General features: G+C 55.1%; 1 protein-coding gene across 3 annotated transcripts in view; it reads left to right on the forward strand.

Moving 5' to 3' along the window:
- The first annotated feature begins 401 nt into the window (after positions 1 to 401).
- Positions 402 to 25466, forward strand: part of LOC121444107 (serine/threonine-protein kinase LMTK1) — a 38956-nt gene continuing 13891 nt past the window's right edge. Inside the window, exons 1-2 of one of the 3 annotated variants that reach the window (XM_041645884.1) lie at positions 402 to 713; positions 25183 to 25316. In XM_041645884.1, coding sequence (XP_041501818.1) covers positions 632 to 713; positions 25183 to 25316 — 216 coding nt within the window. In that variant the 5' untranslated portion in view covers positions 402 to 631. Of the gene's footprint in view, positions 999 to 16515; positions 16535 to 25182; positions 25317 to 25466 lie in introns of those variants that run through there. The other 2 variants (XM_041645885.1, XM_041645886.1) reach the window with 2 other exon arrangements.

Consider the following 25466-nt stretch of genomic DNA (forward strand, 5'->3'; position numbering starts at 1 on the left):
ACCTGTATGCCCCTCTTTCTGCCTCTGACCCCTCTCATTCTCCCCAGTCCCTGTGCTCCCAGCCTTCATCCCTCTCTATAGCCTCATCATCTGTGCACTCCTAACCCCTGCCTCCGTGCCGCTCAGCCTTCATCCTGCCTGCCCCCTCCCATCACTTAGTGTCCCACGACCCACGCCCCTCCCCTGCCTCTGTTCCCCACTCCTTGTCCCCAGCCTCTGTGCCCTCAATCTGCATCCCCCTCATCCCATAGCCCCCCTGCCTCTGAGACCCCTTTCCTTCCCCCATTGTCCACGACCTGCATGCCCCTTCCCTGCTTTGTCCCCGCTCCGTACCCCCAGAACCCTCGTACCCCCTCCTCCACCTCCCCCCTTCCACTCTGTCCCCCCCACCTCGCGCGCGCTCCCGCGTGTTTTCGGACTGCACCAGCCGGAGCCCCGCGGCGCCGCGGCGGCGGGCGGAGGCGCCTCGTCTGTCGCCGCCCCCACTGGTGCCCGCGCTGCGGCGGTGGCTGGGGGCGCTAGGAGCGGGGGACCGTGCGCTCCGCACCTGCGGAGGCCGCTGGGCGATGATGCCGGGACGCTGGCCCAGGCCGCGGGCGTTCTGAGCCTGAGCGCAGCGCCGGCCCCGGGAATGCCCATCGCGCTGCTGGCCCTGGCCATGTCGTCGTCCTTCTTCAACCCCAGCTTCGCCTTCAGCTCCCACTTCGACCCGGGTGAGTCCGCGCGGCGCCCTCGGAGGCGGCCTTGCGGCTGCAGCTGCCCCCCCACCTGTCTTCCCACTGCCGACATGATGCTGCTGGAGCCACGGTTTCCCATTTTGCCTGGAAATTAACCCTTTCTCTGCCCTGAGTCCCCGCAGAAGAACAGGGACCGGCGAGGACCCACTACAGGTCTCCGGAGGTGGGCAGGCCTTGGGGCCAGACCCTCTGCACAGCCGGCCCCTTCAGCTCTGGCTGGCAGCATCAGCCCCTGTCTCTTTGGATGCCTCCCTGGCGCAGGTAACTGGGACAAGAGGGCCTGTGTTGGCCCCAGGTGTCCCGGAGAGAGGTTGCCAGGACTCAGGGCCCTGGGGAGGTGAGGGGTGTTCTGCAAGGCAGGGTAGGAGCCCAGGCCCACTGTGGGAGCTTGCTGGTCCATGGTTTGCTGCAAAAGGCCCCTTCCCAAACCTGCGCTGGTTTCTGCAAATCCCTGTCCAGCCAGTCCCCCACCCCCGCCCCGGCAGCTTGTGGTGGGTGTGTGTGTGGGGGTCAATGAAGACCCCTAACATGAGCCCACCTGAGATCCCCCTCTGGAGAGGTGGTACCGACCAGCTGGCCGCACAGGACCTGGGGGTGGGCCTCTTGCTCCACCTGGCTTGTGGACACAGGGATAATGTGTTTACCACGGCTGCCCGAACAGGGTGGACAGCTGTGGAGGGCAGAGGGGGCTGTGGCAGCTGTCTCTAACGAGTATTCTGTTTGCTTGTCCTGAGTGGGAGGGTAACTAGTCCCACCCACATGTCCCCCCGGGCTTTGGCTTGGGCTGCACAGCCCAAACAAAGCCCAGCTCACACGTGATGGCTCTCCTGGGTCTCCCTCCTGGAGTGGGGCCAGTGTGAGCTGTGATGCACCGGGTCCCCTGGGCAGGACTCCATCTGAAGGCATTTGCTCCTAGGGAGGGGGGCTGATAGGCTCTGCCTACTGGCTTAGTTAGGGCTGTCAGGTCCCTTGCTCAGAAGTGACTTCCTGGCTGACTCAGGGGGCTTGAAGGTCATCATTTACTGTCCAACCAAAGGCACAGAACCTAGCTAGCAGCAGTGATTGTGACCCACTGAAGCTACAGCAGGAGTGGAGATGGCCTTGAGCAGCAGCTTCAGGCCCAGACCCCCTTTAGGGACAGATATCCCCAGCATCAGGGCTCCAGGATGTCCCCCATGGCAAGCCTTACCCAGCACTTGGTCCTTCCAGACTCCAGACAGGTGGCCCTGGAGCTGTTTGGATAGGGGTGGGGCCTAGGCTGCTGACAGGAGGAAGGGAGAAAGCCCTGCATCCTCCCATCTGTCCGGACTCGCCCCGGTGGCTTGTCACCCCTTCCTCCTCCGGGGTACCCAGGACAGAAGCGCCCCTCCCCCACCTCGGAGCGCCGGCAGGACTGCAGGCAGCTCTTGCGCAGTTGATCTGTGTAATTACAGTGTGTTGGTGTAATGATCTAGCGGGACGTGAGAGCTGTGTGCCCGTGGGCATGGTGCCCTTGCTGCCCCGAGGGCTTGGATGGTGGCGATGGGGGACTTAGTGGGGAGCAAAGCCAGACCTGGGTGCTGGAGGGAGAGACTGTGCTCACGAGCCACTCTCTGCCATCAGAGTCCCTGTGTCTGCTTCTCTGGGCTTCTGCTTCCCCTTTTGGAAGATGGGATGGTGATACCTATGTCTGGGTCTGGGTTGGAGGAGGAACCTGGTGAGCCATTTGTGAGGGTGAGGAGGTATGGGCATAATTGGTGCCCGAAGGCCCCTGTACCCGCAGAAGCTGAATGGTTTTTCTCCCTCTTCACAGTAGGGAGAGAGAGATGGTCTAGCTGATGTTGTTAGAGCCACCAAAGTTCAAAGGAAGGCTCATGTTTGTGTGGTCGAAGAGTGTGTTTATGGGTTGTCCAGTGCTCCCCGACAGTCCCCTAAGGAGCCCTTGCACCTATGGCCAGGTCTGCAAGCATCGTAGTAGGCAGGCAAGCTTGAAGTGGCAGCTGTTAGCATGCTGGGCCCCTCGCTACACAGCCACCCTGTCCCTGGACAGGACAGGTTGCTGGGGCTGAACATAATCGTGGGGTGTCATGGCCGGACAAGCGTCCAGACGGGCCTGCTGTGAAGTCTGACTCTGTGCCCCATTCCCTGTCACCCAGGATGTGGGTGACCATGAACGATTTCTTGGCAGACCCTACCCAGTGGCCTCTTGGCTGTGTGCTCTTCGGCCATTCCTTAAGTCTCTCTGAGACCGCTCTCCAGGCAGACAGAGCATGATAGTCAAGGAAAAGGGGCCACAGGGGGTCACGGAGGACAAGAGCAGCTGGAAGGGGTAGGAGCTGATGACCTCGAGTGAATGGCAGTCAGCTCGCACTGAGGCAGGGGACTGACCTTGTTTCTCACTCTCCTCCTCAGTGTGCCTGGAGCAGCTAAGGGAGCTAATATAGGCCAGGGATGTTTGCTGGGGCCTGGTACCGTCGCTAGTGTCGCTAGTGGCCAGGGCCCTTAGCAGTGGTGTAGGGACTCCAGTGAGGTGCTTCCCTTGGAGGAACCTGCACTCCCATGATACTTTGGGACTGCCCTCCCACGCTGGGGCTGGGGGAGCCCTAGTGTCCCCCCACACTATTTGCTCACTCCCTGATGTCTGACCCTCTCTGGTCCTTAGTTTGCTTATCAGTAAGGTGGGTCCACGTGGTGCTGTGGAGTACTGGGCATCGGGCAAGGCTGGTCAGGGCGGCCTCTGCCGGCTTCCTGTCTGAGGCGGGGGGTATGGAGCTGGCAGCCACCCTGGCAGCTTGCAGAAGCTCAGAGAAGGCATGGCTGTCCCACTCCGCTGTCTGCCATTGCCCGCTTACCCTGCACGGTGGCCGCTGCTTGCTGTCTCCAGCCTCTCAGCCTACATCCTGGTCCCTGCTCAAGTCTTTACCCCACGGTGGGCTCCGAATGATGACCCTGGCTGCGCCCTTCTGGGATGTTGTTTCCTTGGTGTCCACATGGGACAGGGTACGGGACTGGCATTCCTGGGCTCATAGTGACTGTGGCAGAAGACCTGGATCTGAGTGGCATGTGGATGGGTGTACTTGGGACTTGCGACAAAGGCGGCCCTGAAAACGAGCCAGGGGGTCCCCAGGAGCACTAGTCCCTGGCTCACAGATGGACTTGGAATATGGAAAGTTGTGACTCACTGAGTGACAAACCTGATCCGTCACCGGACCTGGTTGAAGGCACAGACTAGCCAGGCCTTCATAGCAGCTGAATGTAGGGTCCAGGGTGCTGTCTCTGGCTTGTCACCCTGCCTGTGGGCCCCGTGACAGGAAGCTATGGGCCTAGATTTAAGGCCAACCCTACCTCAGTATGACCTCTTCTTGATGAGCCATTAAAGCCTGTAGGTTAGGGGTGACCGGTCTGAGAGGTGGCGTGCTGGCTATATACAGGCTGCTTCTCTGGAAGCAGTTCAGCGAAACCACCAGAGGGCGGTCACAGAACCCTGGGGCAGGGGCAGGGGCAGGAGACATGTGGGGTTTCTGCTGCTCTCCCCAATATTCCCTGGCACACACAGACATGGACACAAACATACCTGCAACACGCACCTCCCACATGGCGAAAGAGACGGGCATAGTCGGACTGGCAGGACCTAAGCGTGTCCATGTCCAAGTGTACCTGCACACATGTACCTTGTGTGCACATACGGTGTGCAGGCACTTCCGTGGGGGAGTCTTGTGGGTGTGAGCTCCCGATCTGCAGGACACAGGGTTCTTTGCCTGAGCTTCACTGTCCTTTCTCAAGCGTTCTACAAGTGTGTGCTCACTTGAGAGGTATCACTGGGACTATGACCCCCCCGAACCTCAGAATGGGGTGAGCCCTAAATCCAGTGGCAGATATCCTGCTAAGAGGACACAGAAATGAGGGGTGTGGGGAGAGGTACTGGAGTCAAACAAAAGCACTACAAGCAGAGGGCTCCGACCCCAAGCTGGAAGAACCAGCAAGGCCTTGCCCGGTCCTCACCGAACGCCTGCCACTGCCAGACTTGTTCGGGGCCAGGAAAGAACCATTCCCACAGAAGCCACCAGTTTGGGATCTTTACCCAGGCAGCCAAAGAATTTAGGTATAGTGCCCCTCAGGCCCAGGGACCAAGGAGGAGCTGGCAAGCCCTCAGTCGGCCACCCATCTGCGTATACGTGGTGGGTCCTGGTGGTTAACATCCTTGATGTCTCTGGCACCTGTCCTGGACTCATGGAGTACTTCCTGAGGGTGGGCTGTGCCCAGTGCTCTGCCAGGCCCTCCTCCCAGGACTGTGGCCACCTGCCTTTCTTTCATGGCTATTGGGACAGGGACGGACTAGGGGCGACTAGACGGAAGCCCGAGGCAGACCATGAGGGGACCCGCTCTTATTGTTCAAAAGACAGTGGTTCTGATGTCTGTTCCCAGGTAGGCTGAAGGCTATGTCTATGGTGGGGAGACCCCTGTGTCACCCCGTATTCTTGTCGTGTGATAATCTGGGTCATCGTGCCTGTTGGGGCTCTGATTTCAGGTCCCCGTAGTCTGGGCCTTGCCTGCCTGTCACAGAGGAACTAGTGGCAATGGGACCAGTGGCTGTGGCCTTCCCCACCCCCAGCTCAGGAAGCCAGCAGAGGAAATGAGGGCAGTGGCTGAGGCCGGAGCCAGTTCCCAGGCTGACTGTCTGGGTGGATGGCTGCCTGAGGACTGCCACAGGAGGTTAAGTCACGTGGCATCCCCTGCCTACTTCCGTCAGGGCCAGAGCCAGAGCTAGGGTCAGGGGCTGGGACTTGAGTGGGGTGGCGTTTGGAGTTCTCAAGAAGGCCACTGTGGGCGGAGCAAAGCTGGGACCTCACAGGAGCAGCACCGCAGCCGGTATGTGGGGACTCCGGAGGGCTCTGGCTACTCTATCCCTGTTGGACTGGGGGTGGAGGGAGGACACATAGTTCATCAGAACTCAGGTCCAGCAAGGACCCTACCAGAAGTCCTGAGCAGTCCCCAGAGTGGGCAAGGCCTCTGTAGTCGGTGGGCTGGGCAGTCCGTGTCATCGGTCACAGGTAGATGAGACGAAGCAGGCACCTTTCGCAATGGGGATGGCCTTGCCTCTCCCTATACCACCGCCCCAAGGTTTGCACGAGCCACCACCTTCTCTACGGGACAGAGTCCAGCACTGTTTACTCACCCGGGTCCCTGGGAAGGTCTCCTCTTGTCAATGGCCTACTGACTTGGGGACATGACTTGGTAGCCCTGACCAGCTGGTTTTGGGTCTCCTGTAGGGCTCACCTGCTTGCTTTGTGAGTCTGATGGGATGGGGAGCCAGGCTCCCAGGCTGGGCACTGAGGCTGAGCGTTGAGGTCTGTGGATATCTGTGGACGCTGCTGTCCTTTATCTTTGCAAGGCTGACATAGGGTCCATTGCTCACTGGGACTTCTGGCTTCCCATGTGTCTTATTTCCTAAGCTTCTCCCCCACTCTCTGTGGCCCTTAGGGGAGACCCTAGGAATGGTGTGTGCCCATTGGGAACTCATCTCTGAGCTGCAATCTGGTCCCGAAATTGACAATAGCCAGGTGCATTCCCTTTCCCCTGCACCCAGCCAATCCCTCCCAGCACCCAACCGATCCCGCAGCTCGTGCCTCGCTTCGAGCAGCAGCAAGGGTACCTGAGTGGGCTGACCTAGGCAGGAGGGCTTCCGTGGTTCTTTGATTTGTCAACTGGAGATACGGGGCTATTCGTGGACACCACATGCGGAATTTCCTTGAGTTCCCCACCTATTGCTAAATGGTGTACGCATGCTTAGGTGTTGATGAGGTTCTGTGGCTTTGGTCCAGCTGGACACAGCCACTAGGCCACACTCTAGGCCCTGGCAGCCCCCTCGGCCTGCCCCACGGAGCCACGTTCTGGCTGCCCCAGGCCTCTGTAGGTCAGCCACACCTTAGGAACAGAGCACCAGAGGCGGCTGCTCTGGAGGTTAGCGTTGGATTCTGTCCACTTGGGCCGTCTCTTGTGGCACTCCTGTGAGTATTCTGGAGAGACACCCCACTTCCTTCATTCCCTCTTTCCCTTTCTCCCTCCCTTCTCCCCCCCCCACTAGCGTGTTCCACTTACGTCTGCTTGCCCCTCCCTCCCTTTTACTGTGACTTCATTTGCATACCGTACACTCATCTGTGAGAACACAGAATTCATGGCTTTTAGTATTTTTAGAGTTGTGCGGTCTTTACTTTAGCTCATTTTGGACATTTTGTCTCCTTACTAATCACCCAACACCCTGATGGTCATGACTCCCCATTTCCTCTTACCACCCTGCCATTCCTGTCCATCTCATGACAGCATAGTCCCATGTCCTGTGTCACTTGGCCTCCCTAGTCTGTTTCTGATGAGGACATACCACAGGAGCTGACCTTGATACTGCTCTGTGGCTCCCCCTACCCCTACAGAAGGTCTCTCTAGGCACTGAGAGCCTCTCCAAGGCTGCCTGGCTACCCCGTGGCTCTGTGAGGATTCCACCCCGTGGCCCTGTGTGGAGTCTACCCCGTGGCCCTGTGTGGAGTCTACCTCGTGGCGCTGTGTGGAGTCTACCCCATGGCCCTGTGTGGAGTCTACCCCGTGGCCGTGTGGAGTCTACCCCGTGGCCCTGTGTGGAGTCTACCCCGTGGCCCTGTGTGGAGTCTACCCCGTGGTTCTGTGTGGGTTCCACAAAACCTTGGTTGCTTTGGGGACACATCTGTAGGTTTGGTTCGCCTTCCTCAGTTGTGTGCGTGGTGACAGCTGCTGGCCTGTCCACTTCCTTGTCATCGTGACCTGTCCACTTCCTTGTTATCCTGACCTGTCCACTTCCTTGTCTTCCTGACCTGTCCACTTTCTTGTCATCCTGACCTGTCCACTTCCTTGTCATCCTGACCTGTCTACTTCCTTGTCATCCTGATCTGTCTGACGGCTGCAGTGCAGTGTAAGGCAGGGTGGGCACCTCTGGCCAGCCTGATGGCCACGGTGGGAGTGTTTGCTCCGGACACTGGCACACTTACCCTCTTTGTTCTAGGGAGCCTCACTGACCACTCTGCTAATCACTTCCCGGGACCAGTGGGTACCGGTCATTGTCTATCCTGAAGCTGCATTCACTAAGCTGAGGGGCACTTCTTGGCTCATGAGGGCGGATGACAGGAAGAGATGACCCGCTACTGCCCTTAGCCTGTCCTGCCCACACAGGCCTTCTCCTGCCTGTCCTGCTGGCATGGAGCAGCCTCATTCTCTACCCAGCGCCTCCTGTTACCGAGGGTGGCGCTGTGGCCACTGCTCAGGAGCTGGAACTGCTGTCTGTGTCCATCTGTTTTGTTTTTTTTTCCTTACAAGTCCTGTCCGAACATAGCCAAAGCCGTGTATTCGGTGGGTTTTTCAGTCCAGCTGGGTCTCTCTTGGCCTACCACGGCTTAGGTTGGGCATCTCACGTGTGAGAATTAGAGAGTTCCAAGATGACCAGGGGTGTGATCAGGCCAAGGGGTGTGTGTCAGAAAGCTGAAGTTGGCGTGTGTGGAACAGGGAACTGCTTGGGAATGGAGCTATGGGGACCTTATGTGACCTGAGCTGGGTGGCTGTCGGGGATTTGGGATGTGGGGCACAGGGATATGCTGAAAACCACTCCACCTTGGACTTGCCTGGGGGTGGGCCCTGAGAAGCTAGAGAAAGGGGTGACGGCTGGAAGGTCAGACTTGGCTTTGGCTTTGATATCTGTCAGTGGAGGTGACATCACCTGTGAGCGGTATGCCCTGGAACTTCTATCTGTTCCTGGTCCTCTTGGTAGACTTGATTCCAAGGTGACCTCTGGAGGGTCCGGGAAGGCAGGCATTGGGGTCTCCAAGGAGATTGCTAGGAGACCCTGTGGGGGTCCCCGCAATGAGTGGATGCTGTATCCAGTCCAAAAGTAGAGAGGGGGGGTGCTGACCCCAATGAGTGCTTCATGGAGACCTTAGGACGAGAATACGTGTGTGTGTGTGTGTGTGTGTGTGTGTGTGCGTGTGTGTGAGCACTCCCAGGGGAGCTCTGTGAGGAGGTCTGTTGGGGGAGTGCTCATGTGAACACCTGTGCACACCTGAATGTCTGCGAGAGTGTGTGTGCCTGTGGAGCACAGGTACTGTGTGCCTGTGTATGCATGAGGGAATGTAAGCGTGTTGTGAACTTGTATGTGAGCACAAGTGCATGATGACCCAGGGATGGGGCGGTGAGCACGTGTGTAGCCGCTGGGTACACATGTGTATCCGTGTAAGTGCATATGTGTCCATGCATCTGACTGCAAGTGTGAGGACGGAGGAGTGAGTGCCCCCCAGAACCCTTCCACCCTCCCCGTCCCAAACTGCTCTCTTGGGCTTCTATGTGCAGATGATCATATTATTCCATGTTCACATGGATGGCAGAGAGGGTGCCAACACCGGTCTTACAAATAACCTGCCCTCCTGGAGCTGATCCATGGTCTGGAAACAAAGAACCAGGTCAGGCGTTCATGTCGTCTTTTTTCTTGTATCCACCTGCCAACCAGCTGTCCCTGTAGCCCTGCCAAGCTGTGTCTGTCTCCAGCAGCCCCTCCTCACCCGACTGTTTGCTTGGAAGCCTGACTGCCGGTCTGTCTGCAGAGGGGTGGTCCTTAAGGCGGTGGGCTGTGGTCTAAGGATACTTTGTGCTTATTTGCACCTCATTTGGCAGAATACTGCAACTTTGTAGCCATTGGACCAGTGTGCTGCTATTTGGGAGAGGTTGCGCTGTAACTCAAGCTCCCCACCCAGCAGCCTGCTCACTGCCCAGCATTTCGTGTGAGAGCCTGCGCCGGGGAGGCACCGGACAGTATTAAAAGTCTTTGATCTACCTGGCGGGGTTGGCACACACTTTTAATCCCAGCACTCGGGAGGCAGAGGCAGGGAGCTAGTTCCAGGACAGCCTCCAAAGCTACAGACAAACCTTGTCTGGAAAAAGCAACCAACCAACCAAACAAAAAAGTCTTTGGCCTTTGATGGCACAGTCTTCTCTCACAGGCCCCTCAAATACTATCTTACCTTCTGGGGGACATCTACACCTTGCTACATCTGCCTCAGTTACCCCCTATTGGTAGTCAGGGCAGAAGGAGAGCCTAGGAAAGGCCCATGATGCTGGGAAAACATTCTGGGCATCTCTGCTCTGAGCCTGGGATGTCCTGTGGAGAGGACCTGAGTCCTGTTGGCCATCAGGACCAAGAACAAGGAACCAAAGAGCTAATGCTGTAGGAGAACACAGTGGTGCTGATGTTGTAGGACACTGTGGGGCTCACGCTGTAGGGGACAGAGTAGGGCTGATGCTTAGGGGACACAGTGGTGCTGATGCTGTAGGAGAACACAGTGGTGCTGATGCTTAGGGGACACAGTGGTGCTGACGCTGTAGGGGACAGAGTAGGGCTGATGCTTAGGGGACACAGTGGTGCTGATGCTGTAGGGGACACAGTGGTGCTGATGCTGTAGGACACTGTGGGGCTCACGCTGTAGGGGACACAGTGGGGCTGATGCTTAGGGGACACAGTGGTGCTGATGCTGTAGGGGACACAGTGGTGCTGATGCTGTAGGACACTGTGGGGCTCACGCTGTAGGGGACACAGTAGGGCTGATGCTGTAGGGGACACAGTGGGGCTCATGCTGTAGGGGACACAGTGGGGCTGATACTTAGGGGACACAGTGGTGCTGATGCTCTAGGAGAACACAGTGGTGCTGATGCTGTAGGGGACACAGTGGTGCTGATGCTGTAGGGGACACAGTGGTGCTGATGCTGTAGGGGACACAGTGGTGCTGATGCTGTAGGACACTGTGGAGCTCATGTTGTAGGGGACACAATAGGGCTGATGCTGTAGGGGACACAGTAGGGCTGATGCTTAGGGGACACAGTGGTGCTGATGCTGTAGGGGACACAGTGGTGCTGATGCTGTAGGGGACACAATGGTGCTGATGCTGTAGGACACTGTGGGGCTCACGCTGTAGGGGACACAGTAGGGCTGATGCTTAGGGGACACAGTGGTGCTGATGCTGTAGGAGAACACAGTGGTGCTGATGCTGTAGGACACTGTGGGGCTCATGCTGTAGGGGACACAGTAGGGCTGATGCTGTAGGGGACACAGTGGGGCTGATGCTGTAGGGGACACAGTGGTGCTGATGCTGTAGGACACTGTGGGGCTCACGCTGTAGGGGACACTGTGGGGCTCATGCTGTAGGGGACACAGTAGGGCTGATGCTGTAGGGGACACAGTAGGGCTGATGCTTAGGGGACACAGTGGGGCTGATGCTGTAGGGGACACAGCGGGGCTCATGCTGTAGGGGACACAGTGGGGCTGATGCTGTAGGACACTGTGGGGCTCATGCTGTAGGGGACACAGTGGTGCTGATGCTGTAGGACACTGTGGGGCTCATGCTGTAGGGGACACAATAGGGCTGATGCTGTAGGGGACACAGTGGGGCTGATGCTGTAGGGGACACAGCGGGGCTCATGCTGTAGGGGACACAGTGGGGCTGATGCTGTAGGACACTGTGGGGCTCATGTTGTAGGGGACACAGTAGGGCTGATGCTGTAGGGGACACAGTGGGGCTCATGCTGTAGGGGACACAGTGGTGCTGATGCTGTAGGACACTGTGGGGCTCACGCTGTAGGGGACACAGTGGGGCTCACGCTGTAGGGGACACAGTGGTGCTGATGCTGTAGGGGACACAGTAGGGCTGATGCTTAGGGGACACAGTGGGGCTGATGCTGTAGGGGACACAGTGGTGCTGATGCTGTAGGACACTGTGGGGCTCATGCTGTAGGGGACACAGTGGTGCTGAACTAGTTTCTGTGTCCCTACTTGAGCAGGAACTCTTCCCACCCGGGGGAAGGACTTCCTTCCTCCTCTCTCCTCTGCCTAAGACCCCTGACTTTTAATACATTACAGCAGGCACAAGAAGGGGATTCTGGGACATACACTGGGCCCTGGCCTTGGTCCTGGACACCTAGACGTCTGCTGCCTGCGTCTTCTGGCTCAGTCTTTTGTCTGCTTTGGCTGCTGCTTTCTTCCTGTTTGAGGTTCCCTTTGCATCACTGGGGAGAGTGGGGTTGGGGTCTGGGTCCTCAGATGTCTGGGGCTCCCGGGTCTCACTCCAGGTGGAAGTGGGCTGGAGCCTAGCTTCACTGACAGTTAGGGATGTTGTGCCCTTGGAACCCCACAGTGGCACTGCCACATACTCCAAGTCCCTAGGTCAAGGGTGACTTTTGTTCCTCCAGGAAGAGAGTCCCCATAACAGCATCTGTGTAAGTGTGGCCTTTGTTCTGGGAGATTTGGGTGACTTGTTCTTTTTTATTGAGCTCTACATTTTTCTCTGCTTCCCTCCATGCCTCTCCCCTCCCTCCTTCAACCCTCCCCCAAGGTCCCCATGCTCCCAGTTTACTCGGGAGATCTTGTCTTTTTCTACTTTCTACTTCCCATATAGATTAGATCTATGTAAGTCTCTCTTAGTGTCGTCATTGTTGTCTAAATTCTCTGGGATTGTGGTTTGTAGTCTGGCTTTTTTTGCTTTATGTTTAAAAGCCACCTATGAGTGAGTAAATGTGATAATTGTCTTTCTGTGTCTGGGTTACCTCACTCAAAATAATGTTTTCTAGCTTCATCCATTTTGCTGCAAAATTCAAGATGTCATTATTTTTTTCTGCTGTGTAGTACTCCATTATGTAAATGTACCACATTTTCCTTATCCATTCTTCGGTCAAGGGGCATTTAGGTTGTTTCCAGGTTCTGGCTATGACAAACAGTGCTGCTATGAACATAGTTGAGCACATGTCCTTGTGGCACGATTGAGCATCCTTTGGATATATACCCAAAAGTGGTATTGCTGGGTCTTGAGGAAGGTGAAATTGTCACACTGACATCCAAAGGGGTTGTACCAGCTTGCATTCCCACCAGCAATGCAGAAGTGTTCCCTTTTCCCCACAGCCTCTCCAGCATAAGTTGTCATCAGTGTTTTTGATCTTGGCCATTCTTACAGGTGTAAGATGGAATCTCAGAGTTGTTTTGATTTGCATTTCTCTGATGACTAAGGATGTTGAACATTTCCTTAAGTATCTTTCAGCCATTTTAGATTCTTCTGTTGAGAATTCTCTGTTTAGGTCTGTACTCCATTTTTTAAAAAAAAATTGGATTATGTGATCTTTTGGTGTCCAATTTCTTGAGTTCTGTGTATATTTTGGAGATCAGACTTCTGTCTGATGTGGAGTTAGTGAAGATATTTTCCCATTCTATAGGCTGTCGTTTTGTCTTGTTGACCATGTCCTTTGCTTTACAGAAGCTTTTCAGTTTTAGGAGGTCCCATTTATTGTTTCTCTCAGTGTCTGTGCTACTGGGGTTATATTTAGGAAGTGGTTCCCTGTGCCAATGTGTTCAAGTGTACTTCCCACTTTCTCTTCTATAAGGTTCAGTGTGGCTGGCTTCGTGTTGAGGTGTTTGATCTATTTGGACTTGAGTTTTGTGCATGGTGATAGATATGGGTCTATTTTCATTCTTCTACATGTTGATATCCAGTTATGCCAGTACCACTTGTTAAATATGCTTTCTTTTTTCCATTTGATACTTTTTGCTTTTTTGTCAAAGATAAGGTGTTTGAAGATGTGTGGATTGATATCTGGGTCTTCTATTCGGTTCCATTGGTCCTCCTGTCTGTTCTTATGCCAATATCAGGCTGTTTTCAGTACTGTAGCTCTGTAGTAGAGTTTGAAGTCAGGGATTGTGATGCCTCCAGAAGTTCTTTTATTGTTCAGGATTGTTTGGGCTATCCTGGGTTTTTTACTTTTCCATATGAAGTTGAGTACCGTTCTTTTGAGGTCTGTGAAGAATTTTGCTGGGATTTTGATGGTCACTGAGTTGAATCATCCTGCTTTTTATATCTTTGGTTGTGGCTACTTCAGTTAAGTGTTTTCAGTTATTGTGTTGCATATACATGTTCATGTTTATGTGCACATGTATGTGTGCACACATGTGTATGGAAGCCAGAGATTGACATGAGGTGTCTTCTTCAATCGCTCAACAGTTAGTTTTGAGACAAGGTCTCACTGGACCTGACGCTCACCAATTTGGTTAGGCTGGTTAGCCAGCAGACCCTCCTGTATCTGCCTTTCCAGTATAGGGATTACAGGTGTCTTTTATTTTTTTAAAGAAAAATAAAGAAAGAAGAAAAGAAAGAAAGAAAAATCCAGCATCCTTTGCATGTGTGTGTGTGTGTTGCTTCTGTGATATTTAATTTCACATTCTACCTTCCTTGAGGAAGCTGGGCCAAGGTGTGGCTCAGTGGTTTAGCAGTCAGTGAGCCTGCAGAGGCCCTGGGTTCATCCCCAGAGCTGCCGAATACCTGTACACTGACTCCAGTATTCCCTCTTTCCTGTGATCCGCGGAGACGTGCTGTACAGTTCAGGTATAGGAGCTTCCACCGCCGTTGTCCCACCAAGTGCTGGTTCTCTGCTCCAGCCGGATTGTGTCTGTTCCCTGTTAGATCCCCTTGAAGCGTAGCCTGCAAGCACCCTGTCTTATCCCTTGCTTCCTTCCTTTTTAAAGGGTATAGACTCCTGTGACTGGCCGCCTCTGCAGCCCACCTATGGGCACAGTGAGTGTGCAGGATGCTGACCGCCGTCCTCCCGTCCTCTGCAGCCCACCTATGGGCACACTGAGTGTGCGGGATGCTGACCCCCGTCCTCCCGTCCTCTGCAGCCCACAGACTGCAGCAGCACTCCCTGGGGTCCCCCACGAGCCCTGAGGGTGACCTTGTGGACACCCTCTTGCCAGGAACCCCAACCCCTTGAGCTCCATCTCTTGCCTCCTACTTTACTTATCCACATGGGGCACTTAGAGGGATACTGTAGGTGTGGTCCAGGCTGAGTCTGTGTCAGGGGACCCTAGTTACTAAGGCCACACCAGGCAGAAAGGAGGGGAAGCCCTGTACCATTGATGAGGGTCCTCATGTCACTTGAGGGTGGTCCCATGCCCCTGGAGGGGACACTCCAGTCATTGAAGAGGAGTCTCGTGTCCCAGGAGGGGACCTGGTGTCATTGGAGGGGAGCCTGGTGTCCCTGGAGGGGAGCCTGGTGTCCCTGGAGGGTGCCTTGTGTTCCTGGAGAGGAGTCTCGTGTCCAGGAGGGGAACCTCGTGTCCAGGAAGGGAGTCTTGTGTCCAGGAGGGGAGTCTCGTGTCCAGGAGGGGAGCCTGGTGTCCCAGGGGGGGGGAGCCTTGTGTACCTAGAGGGAGGCCTGGTGTCCCAGGAGGGGAGCCTTGTGTCCCTGGAGGGGAGCCTGGTGTCCCAGGAGGGGGTTTGATGTCCCTGGAGGGGAGTCTCGTGTCCAGGAGGGGAGTCTCATGTCCCAGGAGAGGGTTTGGTGTCCCGGGAGGGGAGTCTGGTGTCCAAGGAGGGGAGTCTCGTGTCCCTGGAGGGGAGTCTGTATTACTGAAGTGAAGCCTTCATCAGCACAGATGGGAACCCCTATCACTGTGGGGAAGTTTCGTGTCCCTGAGGAAGACAGATCTCTGATTTTTGGAGAGTAGTCTTCTCTTAAGCACAGCGAGTTCCAAGTTACCGGGGCCAACTCCCTGTAATTCACCTCATGTGGAGGGGTAGCCCCCTGTCTCTGAGTAGGTAACATGGATGTCATCAGACGCTTCCAAGGGACCCCAGAGCTCCAAGGTGCTCTTTTCTGTGGTGGCTCCCCGGCACCTGCTCTGGCATGAGGGGAGCGCGTGACTGGAGGGAGCGTACTTTGGCCTCCCAGGCCTGGCTGGTGCCCACTCTAGGCTTGCCGGAAGCTCACGGCTCTGCCTGATGACCAGGTTCTCCTGCAGACCCTGAAGGTCAAGGACCATGGAGGCGAGATTCCAATTTTGAAAGCCTTGCCTTTCCGCAGAGGCTATCAGGCCAGCCTCCTCTTCTTGGGTCCCTCCCTGATGAAGCCTAATGTGCAGGTGGCCCGCTACAGGCCTGCAAGGAGTGGACTTGGATCTTCCACAGAGGATTCTCTGATGCAAAGAACACCCTTGGTAGATGTGGTCCTGGGAATAAACCAGGCAGAGATGCGGCAGGCTAGGTAACCTGTCTGGGGCACCCTGGACAAAGTGCCCAGAATGTGTGCCCGCATCTGTGGGTGGGTGACCAAGTCCTCCAGCTCTACGCTCTTGCTATCTTCATGTGTGAATATCTGTGGGGTGCTTACTCTGGGAGATCTCAGGGCAAACAGGCCAAGTTTAGACAGACCATACAAGGTAGTGGTGGTATCGAGGTCCCCAGCTCTAAGCATGTGGCCCGTGTGTGTCTGGCTAATCCTTCATGTGGTGCTGAGCAGACATGAGTCACAGGGCCCTGGAAAAGGGCACAAGCCCTTGCTCTTGGGGCTCAGGGCTCAGGCCCCAAGCCAAGCCCCTCCCCCACCATCGGGGGCTGCACTGAAGAGGGGTTGGGGAGTGCCTATCCTCTCATCTGAACTTGTCCAGGACACAGGGGACTGATGTAAGCCTTGCTCTCAGGTAAGGCAACGGGGCTTTCCAGTATGGGGAAACTGGGGTAGAGGTCAGGCCCAGGTGACACCAAAGGTGACATGTTTTTATTGCTGACTCAGCAACCCTGGTAAGACAGGATCCTCCATCTGGAGAGGAGGCTGATCTAAGGGCCTCGTGGTGGGAGGTGGCAGTCCTGACCTATACTGGACTCCGGCACCAACTTCTGCTCCACCTGCCCTTCTAGCCTGGCAGGACATCCTGGCTGATGGGCCCCGGGTAGAATGGCATTTGCTGGAGTGAGCTCATCCCATCCTGGAGAGGACAGGTGGGTATTCGGGTATTGATCTCCGCTCTGACCAGGAGCCTCTCTGTCATCTGAGAAAAGACGTGGAGACCAGTGGTCAAGCAGCCTTTTACACACATTTCTTCAGGGGCTGGTCCCTGGAATGGATGGAGGACACAACCACAGTGACCCAGGACCCTGAGACCACAGTGACCCAGGGCCCTGAGACCACAGGTGGCTTCTTGGAGGCGCCACGGCTTTATTGGGTTGAGGTTGCCCTAAACACCTTTCCCTGGTCATGCATGGTGAAGTCACTGGGCTTGGTGAGCAGACAGCACCTGCCAGCAACCCCTGGGCCCCGCAGGCCTGAGAGTACTGCCCCTCCCCGGGGGCCCTCAGAGGGAGCCGGTCAGGGAAGGGACCGGGCTCTGGGTGCCATCCACCACTCTGTGGGGTCTTGGCTATCCCTGCTCTTCTGAAGGCAGTGTCTGAGAACCAGGTCCAGGGTGTTTGATGGCTGTGGAATGGGGGGCCTGAAGGCATCTGGTGTGACAGATGACTACACGGAGCAGGTGACCACGCAGGTGGCCCCAACTGGCAGAGTCACCTCCCAGCTGCCTAAGAAGTACTCTGTGCCAGGATGCACTCCAAGCTCCTGACCTTGACCCCTGCCCTCCTGCAGGCCACTCTCTGGTCTGCCCACACATTAGATACCGGGGTTGCATCCGGCCCAAGGCGGCCTCCGGGTTCCTCCACACCCCTGCCAAGTAGTTGAGAGGCTCTTGACCCCACTCACCCGTTACTGTAAAATGTCCAGGCATCGCCACCTGGTGGCAGGAGTGGGTATCGGCTGTGACCTAAATTGGGTCTGTGCAATGAGGAGACCTGGGTGGCCTCCTGGCCCCCAGATATTTTGGACTGTAGGTTACGCAAGAGTGTAGCTGTGAGTTTGGGCATGGATGCATGGGTAGGGGCAGGAGCATGTCGGATAGACCCGGGAAGGCAGAACCAGGCCAAAGCTGTGCTCCCTCTCAGGGGCTCCAACTATACTGCAGGCATCTCCCTGGCCTTTCCCCATGGCCTTGGCCTGTCCTTCTTCCCCTTGCATCTCAGCTGCTCCCGGAATAGGATGGTGACTGAGCACACACGAGGGGCCAGTCTGGTCAAGCTAACACGCATGTGGTCTGAAAGGCAAACCGTTTGGCCCAGAACTTTCCAGGTAGCAGCATCACAGAGCGTCTGCCCAGCCTACAAAAGAAAGGTAGGGCCACACCACCCACATCAGCGCTGGCTGCCGGCCAGCCTTACCCATCACATTCTGAGCATCGCCTGAAGCCATGGTCCAGTCAGGGCCCCCGTGGACCTGTCCTGCTAGCAAGGCACGCCTGCCTGTTTATGGGTATCTTCTCCTCCTCTTGTGGCCTGTCCTGTGTCACCTGGCAGGCAAAGGAGATCGGAGGCAAGCGCTACCTCTGGCTTGCCTGGGAGACTTTTCTCCCCTGAGGTGGAAACCAGCTGCAAGGGCCTCTGTGTTTTTTTCATTGGCTGCCCTGACAACTGGGGTCAGAAGGTTAAAGTCACTTCCATTGGCTGGCACGGAAGAGTGCAAGGGCCACCCTGGAGGCTGTGGGAGGAGCGGGTGGGCAGCTTTGCAGTTGGCTCTGCCAACCGCAGGTGCACTTGTACCAAATCTGGGCATTGTGAGACACAAAGCCAGTCATTATCTCAACATGGTTCAGTTCCCTGAAAGTCTAGGAAGCTGTGAGGGGGACGCCCATGGCAGGAGAGAGAACTCGTGCTCTGAGGGCCGAGACAAGCAGAGTGAAGGGGGTGGCCAGCTCCCTAGTGGAGGCCACCTCGGAGCCACGGGACTAACAGTGACATGGATGCCCCCGGGAATCCGAGCAGTGGAAGATTTGGGTGCAAGTAGCTGAGTCTGGTAGGAACTGGATGAAGTGTTTGGGACACTCACCCCCATAGTCAGGTCCTGCTGCTGTGTGGACGTGGCCCTGTGAAGCCACATCCTCCCCCCTGAGCACTATTGGAGGGTACCGATTCCTGACTTGGGAAACACCATCAGCCAAGCGCTGAGATGGGGCATGGAGGATGGGGTGTCTGTGGGGATGGCTGGATTGGGGGTGACTCTGGCTAGGTCTCCTGACTTCCATGTGTTCCGGGTGTGGGTCTCTGGGGCTTCCCTGAAGGAGCAGGGCTTCAGAAACCCAGGCACACGTGTAGATTTGAGAGTTCAATCCCTGGCTGTTGGGTGGTGGTGGCGCACACTTTTAATCCTAGCACTCGGGAGGCAGAGGCAGGCAGATCTCTGAGTCTGAGGCCAGCCTGCTCTACAGAGCGAGTTCCAGGACAGCCAGGGCTACACAGAGAAACCTTGTCTTGAAAAACAAAAAACAAAAACAATAAAACAGACTCTCCCTGGCCATGTGGTTCCTGCCAGCCTGTTTGGTTGTCTCCTTATCCTGCCTATCACCCTCAGGGACTTGGGCACTGCACAAAGGACAGGCCTGTGGAGTCTCTGTGACCACCATAGCCAGTGGAGTGATGATCTGCAGGACACAAGAAGCGAGTTCAATTCAGCATGGCTGAGCAGCTGGTGTTGGTTCAAACTCCTAGAGTCTGACCCCAAGTAGTTTATTTTAGGCATATTTTTTGTTGTTTGTTTGTTTGTTTGCCAGTTTTTCAAGACAGGGTTTCTTTGTGTAACATCCCTGGCCGTCCTGGAACTCGCTCTGTAGACCAAGCTGGCCTCAAACTCGCAGAGATCCGCCTACCTCTGCCTCCTGAGTGCTGGGATTAAAGGCACGAGCCACCACCACCTGACTTACATTAGGCATATTTAAGTGCTGCGGTTTAGTGAAAATTGTCCTGGTGATAATTAAAGAAATCCATGTACACAGTAAAGCTGAAAGCATGAGTACATTGTAAAGTACACGTGACATCGTCCATGAGGATGGGTTCTATAGATTGACAAGCTCGTGATAAGGGTCTGGGGGACAATCTGGTGTGGTCTCAGCCACACAGGTAGCGCAGAGGTCACCAGGCCATTAACCACATCTGCTCCCAAGCTTCTGGGTGGATGATAGGTTATGCCTCCCTTCCTTTGAAGGAACAACCCTGAGTGGTTAACATTCTTGGTTCCCCCAATGCCTATCTGTGAGCACAAGGACCTCCATGTTGCCCATAACTGCCTGCTCTTCCAAAGGTCCTGAGTTCAATTCCCAGCAACCACATGGTGGCTCACAACCATCTGTAATGAGGTCTGGTGCCCTCTTCTGGCCTGCAGGCATACATGTAGACAGAATATTGTATATGTAATAATAATAATAAAAAGGTGCAGCTTTTATCCCCCCTCACACACACAATGCCTTCGGATTCTGCATCGAAAAGTTGAGAATTAGCACGTAACATAGTCAGTAAAGGTAACAATCATTTCTCGGTCAGTAGTACTGTGTCCCTGCCTTCTCCGCAAGTTGCCGGCTTACTCTTCCTCTTGGGACATCTCGTCTTGATGGGTTTGCCTTGTACCTCCAGACACTTCATCTGTGCGGTGGTCTCTGGGATGCCATCCTGGTTCGATGCGTCAGAGTGGGAGCCATCTGAGACTGAGTTCATTTTCTGGAAAAAGACAAACATAACCTCACTCGGATGTTAGAACATCAGGCCTTTTCCATTGATTAGTTCTTATATCTGTCTGTTTAACATGCGTGTTCGGCCATGTCCCCTTTAGGGCAAAATGCTTTGGGGCAGTAGAAGAAGCACTATTCTTTAAAGTTGGCATGGCTAGAAGTAGCCTAGCCTGTGGGGATTTAGGTGGAATCTATACCCTTTTTTTATTTCTAAAATCCTGTTTAAGTATCGGATGGTGTCGTTCCACAATAGCTTGACCCTGTGGATTGTAAGGAATTTCAGGAACATAATTAATATTCCATAAATTGCAAAATTCTCTACGTCGTGCTCAGATACATAGGGCCACTGTCAGCTTGTAATTGTAATGGGGGAGGAGTTCTAGAAAGGGAATGCATAGAGAGCTATTTGACAAAGCCAGGTTCCAGATGTGACACAATGACATTTTCCTGGAGCCCCCCCCACCCCCGCCCAGGGGTCCACGTCACGCTTGGGGCCACGCTCTGCAGCTAGCCAGGGAGGGGGGAGGAGTCAGGGTTAGGAGCAGCACCGTGCGAGTTTACTGCATCACGTGTCTCTAGATACCCGCCGGCAAAGAAGGCCCCAGACGCTTACACCCTGGCTCCCGACGTCAAGCTGATGTGAGGATCACTGTATGCACGGGAGCTGGAGTACTGTGTAAAATGTGCCTTATAGAGGCCAGGTCCTCGTGAGCCCCTCTAACTTCTGCCAGAGTCCGATCGTTTATGTCAGACCAACGGCAAGCACGAAACTAAACAGCAGACAAACTTTTAAAATTCACAGTGGTCATTAACATCTAAAGGTTTAAACCTAAGGCTATTTACTTATGATCTGGGATCTTCCAAATTCAGGGCAATTTTAATTCTGAGCCCGAGAAGGCTCTCCTACTATGTCAGGATACTTAGAAGTACCCAAGAAAGAATCACGGAAAATCCCGAAGGAGAAAACAGTTGTGCATACCAGCCAAAGGAAACAAAATCGTGAACTTTATCACAAGTATAATAGCTCCGTGGAAGAAGAACGTGCTGGAAGGTTCTAGTTTACTACAGTTCACAGGCAGTCTGATGTAATGGATTCTCAGGCCATACCATAACTAAGTTTAGGTGAAAACTTCAGAATCAGAAAAACCCAGTTTTAGGGCAGGATTCATTGCAGAGATGCCGAACCTTTCTTCCGTTTCTGTCTGCAAGCTACTCACGTCCCACTTGTTCCTACTTCCGTTTGCTGGACTCCCTTCTCGAGGGCCTCACCCCAAATGTTTCCATCCCCCCACTCCACCCCTCCACATCCACAGCCCTCTGCAGCGTCCCATTCTCCATGCCTCTCCGTCCTTCATGTGCTAATTCATATGCGAAGTCAGTTCATGTGGAACCTCGCGAGGTCTTCCTTCAGGGTAACCCCTTATGGGTGAGGATATGCACACTGCGGCTCCGAAGCTACCCATCATGACTGGGAGATTCTGTCCTCCTCAGTCCACCCAAATAAGCTGCCACCTGAATTTAGACAGACCGAGGAATTTGGTTTTTGAAGACCCATTTCTGCCTCTCAGATTGGAAGAAGCAGAGTTGGCAGAACAGGGCCTCCCTGGGAGCTTGGAGGGCTCTGAGCTCTGCCCTGCTGAGGCCTGCCAAGACGGGTATGGCAGGGACATTTTCTTTTCTGATCTTCCTGAGAGGGCTCAGTCAAGTAATGCATTGCTGTAGCCTATCTTGCAAAATAATTGATAGGGATTTGACACCCCCTCTTTTTTTTTCTGATACAGAGTTTCTCTATGTAGCTTTAGTTATCCTGCTTGTAGCTGGCTCTGTAGACCAGGCTGAACTCCAACTCACAGAGACCCATCTGCCTCTGCCTCCCTAATGCTGGGATTAAAGGCATGCACCACCACACCTGACTGATTTTATCCCCCGTTTCAAGGGCTGTTTTTGCATCAGTGCCCACGTGTTTCCGGTTTCAACACAAGGACTGAATTCACAGTCACTTCTGTACAGAGCCGCGGAACCTTGGCTCTGAGCGTCTCCTCCTTTGGGTCTTAACGAACATCTCAGTAACTGTCTAAAATGCTTCGCCTCAAGGATTGAGAAGGAACCATACTATTTGACTCTCACTGTCCCCGACTGCTTGGGTGAGAGACTGAACTCCTACCCCCTGCTTTTATTTATTTATTTATTTTTTGGTTTTTTGAGACAGGGTTTCTCTGTGGTTTTGGAGCCTGTCCTGGAACTAGCTCTTGTAGACCAGGTTGGTCTCGAACTCACAGAGATCTGCCTGCCTCTGCCTCCCAAGTGCTGGGATTAAAGGCGTGCGCCACCACCGCCCCCGCTTTTATTTAGAGACAAATTTTCCTACCTTCTCTGAGAGCTGAGCCCCACACTGGGTGCCAGCTGCAGGGTTATGCCTTCCTTTTTTGAAGGAATGTTCTGGTCCCCTTAGTGCTTATCTAGTGCATAAGGGCCTCCGTGCTGCCCAGGCATGCCCACCAAGTGCTTCTTAACAACCAGCACCTTGCCACACCCCTCTGTGGCCCTGACCTGCTGGAGGTCAGAAGGGACCCACAGAAAGGCCAGTGGCCCTGATGCGGGGCCAGGGCAAGGTTGCAAGGGAAGTTGAGCTTAACCCCTTCCAAGGCTGCTTCTACCTGGCATATGCCCACGCAACCCAGGGAGTTAGCAGGGGGCGAGCTGAGATACCAGATGGGCTTCTGAAGACTAGGAGACCAGCCCCAGGCCTTGGGGCCATTGGTGGGCCCATGAGTGCAGTGGGTGTGGGGGGGGGGGAGCGTGCTGGTACCATAGCAGCATCAGATGGAGAGAGAAGAGATGGCTCACCATGGCAACGGCATGGTCCGCAGAAGGAACACAGCACACTCACTCATGTATCCCCCCTGTTGTGGATTCTACACATGTGAGCGAGCACACAGTGCCGTTTGCGTGGTATGGGGGTAGTTCTCACACATACATACAGGGCCACATGTATGCAAGGCACACACATGTTCAAGGCACACACACGCAGGAATGCCCAGAAACCCTGCATGTCAAGGCCACGGGAAGATCATTGATTCAGGATATGGAACTGATCTTTTGAGAGTAGCTGCCTTCTGTGGATTTTTAGCTCCTGTTTACCCTGCCATGTCGTTACCACACTCTGCTTTGGTGGCTGCCCCGTCCCCTTGTTCCTTAGCCCTGCCTGGCCTCTACTCCAGTTCACAAGGACTCTCTCATCTCTGGGTGTAGAGTGGGAAGTACTCACGGGCTCCCAAGTAGAAGTTCTAGCCTGTGTTTGTAGGCCTCTTGGCCCTCAGGTTCACTCTTCCTCCAGGCAGCCCTCCCAGATGCCTTGTCAATCCGCCAAAATCTGCCAAAATCCCTGGCAGAAGCAGAGAGCCCTCCCCTTTGCTGAGCCGTGGTTCTCCCAAGTGCTAAGGGTTTAATGAGAACCCATGGATAGAGAAGGTCTTTGGGGATAGAGGGTGACTCAGAGTCTGTGTGGTAAGGAAGGGCAGGCCCGGGAGGCAGAGCCGTCCAGCGGACACACTGGGCTGGCCCCAGAAGCCAGGTGTAGTCACCACAGCTGGTGCCCCCTGCCGTAGTCTGCTAAGGAGCCCCAGTTTGGGAGCCCAACAGTGAGGGGTTGGGGAGTCATGTTCTGCTGTCCTAAACACCTCGGTTTCCCCATCTGAATGTGGTGGTTTATTGGCATCAGGGGTAAAGAAGGCTCCTCCAGTTGGAACCAGCACCACGGGACTTGGGGGACAAGCAGAGGTTTGAATACGGGGCGCTCTACTGCCCAGCTGAAGCAGGGACACTCTCAGTGCTAGCAGGCTCCCTGCACCTTCGAGAACCAGCTCCTTGATCTCCTTGCCTGCCTGGGCCCTTGGTGTGCTTCAGCCCCAAAGAGGGCCGAGTGGTGGAGTGGGTCCAGCAGGTGGAGACACGAGTGCAGGTGCAGCAGGTGGAGACACGAGTGCAGCAGGTGGAGACACGAGTGCAGATCCAGCAGGTGGAGACACGAGTGCAGGTGCAGCAGGTGGAGACACGAGTGCAGATCCAGCGGGTGGAGACACGAGTGCAGGTCCAGCAGGTGGAGACACAAGTGCAGCAGGTGGAGACACGAGTGCAGGTGCAGCAGGTGGAGACACGAGTGCAGCAGGTGGAGACACGAGTGCAGGTGCAGCAGGTGGAGACACGAGTGCAGCAGGTGGAGACACGAGTGCAGCAGGTGGAGACACGAGTGCAGGTGCAGCAGGTGGAGACACGAGTACAGGTGCAGCAGGTGGAGACACTAGTGCAGGTCCAGCAGGTGGAGACACGAGTGCAGGTGCAGCAGGTGGAGACATGAGTGCAGCAGGTGGAGACACGAGTGCAGCAGGTGGAGACACGAGTGCAGGTGCAGCAGGTGGAGACACGAGTGCAGGTGCAGCAGGTGGAGACACGAGTGCAGGTGCAGCAGGTGGAGACACGAGTGCAGGTCCAGCAGGTGGAGACACGAGTGCAGGTGCAGCAGGTGGAGACACGAGTGCAGATCCAGCAGGTGGAGACACGAGTGCGGGTCCAGCAGGTAGAGACATGAGTGCAGATCTTATTTTTTTAAATAAAATTTCTGTGTGTGCAGATGTTTTTGCCTGAGTGCGCGTCTGTGTACCATGTGTGTGCCTGCTGCCAGTGAAATCCAGATGGGGCATTGGATCCCCTAGGACTGGAGTTGGGGTGGTTCCAAGCCACCATGTAGGTGGCTAGGGTATTGAACCAGGTCCTCTGGAAGAGCAGTCAGCGCTCTTAACTGCTGAGCCATCTCTCCAGCCCCAATAGTGAGTCTTCCTATGACCTAAGACCCTGCTGTAGCAGAGAGGTGTCCATGAACCTTGGAACTGGGAGCTGAGCTCACCCTGGCCACTTCGCTAGGACAGTAGGCTCTGGCTAACAAGGCCATTCCTCCGTCCCTTAGTGTGAGGCCTTGTCCAGGTGCAGGGTTGGAGCATGGGGTCACGTGCTGAGCTGAAAGGAGGCGTGTGTTCTACTTCCTTGCAGACGGTGCCCCGCTCAGTGAGCTGTCCTGGTCGTCGTCCCTTGCAGTGGTTGCTGTGTCCTTCTCGGGGCTCTTCACTGTCATCGTCCTCATGCTGGCTTGCCTGTGCTGTAAGAAGGGCGGCATTGGGTTCAAGGTGAGGAGGGCGCAGGACCCACCCACCACCCGGCTCCCTTTCATCCAGGGGCATCCCTGGGATGGTATCCCATAGCCCCTCTTCTGGGGGATCCTGGGACCCTATCCCCTGCCCTCCATTTAGGGACCCCCCTTTGTAGACATGGCCCCA

This window comes from Microtus oregoni, unplaced genomic scaffold (genome assembly GCF_018167655.1).
Source record: "Microtus oregoni isolate MIOR12 unplaced genomic scaffold, Mior012 000117F_ref0000505, whole genome shotgun sequence".
In the NCBI taxonomy this organism is placed as follows: Eukaryota; Metazoa; Chordata; class Mammalia; order Rodentia; family Cricetidae; genus Microtus; species Microtus oregoni.